At 50.3% G+C, this 2,663-nt stretch overlaps 1 protein-coding gene across 1 annotated transcript in view; it reads right to left on the bottom strand.

The window, feature by feature from the left end:
- The window catches only part of LOC126570212 (uncharacterized), a 1,246-nt gene extending 817 nt beyond the window's left edge, over window positions 1-429 (bottom strand). The window contains exon 1 of the mRNA XM_050227796.1: window positions 1-429. This exon is cut by the window's left edge and continues 598 nt beyond it. Coding sequence (XP_050083753.1) covers window positions 1-429 — 429 coding nt within the window.
- Between the last annotated feature and the right edge of the window lie 2,234 nt (window positions 430-2,663).

The raw sequence follows: 2,663 nt of genomic DNA, 5'->3' as shown, positions 1-2,663 counted from the left end.
TAGTCCAGTTGAAGCGAAACCGGCACCGAGTGGCTTCGCGACAGGAGAAAGACCAAATCCTAGCAGCGGATTCGCACCGTAGACCGTTGGCGAGAAGCGCGGGAAGTTACGCTGGTACGAGGCAACACTGGCCGTACCCGGGAACAGGGCATAACCGGGTGGTAGGTAGTTGGCCCCACCAGCGAACGATTTGTGGAAGCCCGGAATTCTGGCGTACGGGCTCGGATGGTGGAATCCTTTGTGGAAGTGAGCTCCGTGAAGGGGCAACACACCAGCGGCCACTGGTAGTGCCCCATACCCGTGCAGTCCATGGTAAATTCCACGTTTCTGCTTCTTCTGGTGGTGTTTCTGTAGACCGGCGGCTTGGTCGAGTAGCAGCGCAACCACCAACAGAACCACGAAAGTACACTTGACCACTTGGCGTTTCATGGCGCTCGAGGAACTGGATTCGTTCTTCAATCCACTTAACACACTTTATCACGCACAAACACACCCTCACACGCAATCAACCAGACAACAAACAGTGTCCCACCAACCTGTTATCACCGGCAGCAGCAGATCTTTCCTATCGCGATCACCAAAAACTATTCCATAAACCACGAACTTCCAGACCACGGAACCACGGGACGAGGTGCCAGGTTGACAATGAGTAGCCCATCGGCCCGGTCAGTCATATTTATAATGCGGAACCAACGGTTCGATCTGGTTCCATCCCCGCATCGCCGGGCGTTACATGCGTTACTTCCGCACGCGCTTGAGGTACGCAAACCGGGACCGGGTGTGAAATGAAATGAAAAGTGATCCTCCATTGGCGATAATACTGTAGCATCACCACCAACACCGCACCGAGGCACGTGTGTTGGCCAAGTTGGATTGAACTTGCGTATGCAAAGCAGCAGCTCATCGTGGCCTGGCACAGGGAGTGCGCTAGCCGGTGGGTCGCTGGGTTGAGTTGAGGCATTTTCACCAACCAACGCACCAACGGGACTACGTGTTTCGTTTGACAATTCCGTGGAGCTACACCAACTACCACCCTCGGTTCGTTGGCGCATTCCTTCCTTTCGGAGCAAACCAGCTTTCGGGAAGCATAATCGATCGCAAAGGCGGTGACAGTGGCGACCGATCGGATTGGAAACGGAAAGTGTGTGTTGGCTTCATTTGGTTTCGTGAAGGGGGGAGGTCAGCTGCTTGTTGCTGCAGCATGCACCATAATAGTCAGCTCGAGAGTTCGGAATGATGCAGTCGCATTGCAGTCGACGCAGGAAAGCCAGTCTGCGCACCGTTTATGGGATGTTGTAATCATCGGATTGATGGTACCGCATCATCATCAGCATCGTCGGTGAACTGTAGCGGATCGCGGACAGCTGGGCGGACTCCGATTGCAATGCGAATGCCAACGGAAAATGGAAGGGAATGGGAATCCACGGTACGTTACGCGGGACGATCACGGGCGGGGCGAGGATGGCACATCATACCCCGTGTGCCGGCGACATACACAAGTAGTACAACTCGGAACACATCATCATCGGTGAGCAATCGGGTTCGGATTGATCGCTTCTTGCTCGCTCTTCTTCAGCTCGTACGCGGTGATTTATATTTAAATTCGATTCGAAAGAGTCGGGCGGTGGGCTTCGGTTGGGGTTTTATGTTTTTATCTGCATTATCATCGTCCTCGTTGCGTAAGAAATTGGCAAAGAAAGTGTGTCCTAGTGCAAATGCGTCCCGTCCCCCCCGGGGGCTCAATCAATATTCCGAGCATAAAGGTCCGTCTTATTTATTACCTTGAGTTTTGGAGAAACTAGTGGCCACTGGCGGTGGTGCTGGTGGCGTGGGATGGGATGGACAGGATGATGTTGTTTTGTGTCGAAACTATTAGTGGGCTGTGGCTGGGAAACGGATTTTTCGGATCGAGGACTCTCAATGGAGCTGTAAAAACATTTAACAATGAACAGGAATATGGACGGAGTTGTCAGATGAATTGATAATAATGGAGGAGCATACACTTGAACCATCGAATGTCCTGTTGGCGAAATGAGCAAGGAAATGTGACGAGCGGTGTTGGGATGCCGCAGAACATCCTTCAACCGTTCGCGATCGAGCACCGTTATCGTACAATTTGGTATTGCAGCGGTCACTAAAGAAGGGAATTGCTCACATAAAAAAGTTATTTCCAACAATACAATTTCTACCAGCTTGACGACTGCAAGGAATGTGAATGGTATGACGGTTTCAATGTCGCGTAGCGCGTAAGTCTCGACCAGTTTTGGAGGGCTGAAAACATGAGAAAGTCTCCTTGATGTTGACACTAGAGGGACAGAGGGGGCATAATAAGCTGAAATTGAGGTAGCGCCAATGCTTCGATAGTATCGACAATGATAGCAAAATTGCGGGAAAGCCGACATGAAGGACGAAGGCAATCGATCGTGAGCGGAGGAAGGGTCTTGTGTGGTAGGATAAGCCGCTCGTCCGTTCTGTGGTTTAAATTTACGATTGATGATGAAGAATACTGTCCTTCGTGGTTTGGAGAAATGGTTTTACAGCTGTGAACGAATTGCTGAGTTGGGAAGTCTTTGAGTTAGATTTTTAGAGTTCATAGTAAGGATCAAGGTCAACTAAGTAATCATTAGGGATCATCATCAAAGAATAGGATTATATTTTCATTT

This window comes from Anopheles aquasalis, chromosome 2, assembly GCF_943734665.1.
Source record: "Anopheles aquasalis chromosome 2, idAnoAquaMG_Q_19, whole genome shotgun sequence".
NCBI classification, from domain to species: Eukaryota; Metazoa; Arthropoda; class Insecta; order Diptera; family Culicidae; genus Anopheles; species Anopheles aquasalis.
The sequence above is the reverse complement of the archived record's forward strand: the minus strand, read 5'-3'. Positions and strand labels throughout refer to the sequence as shown.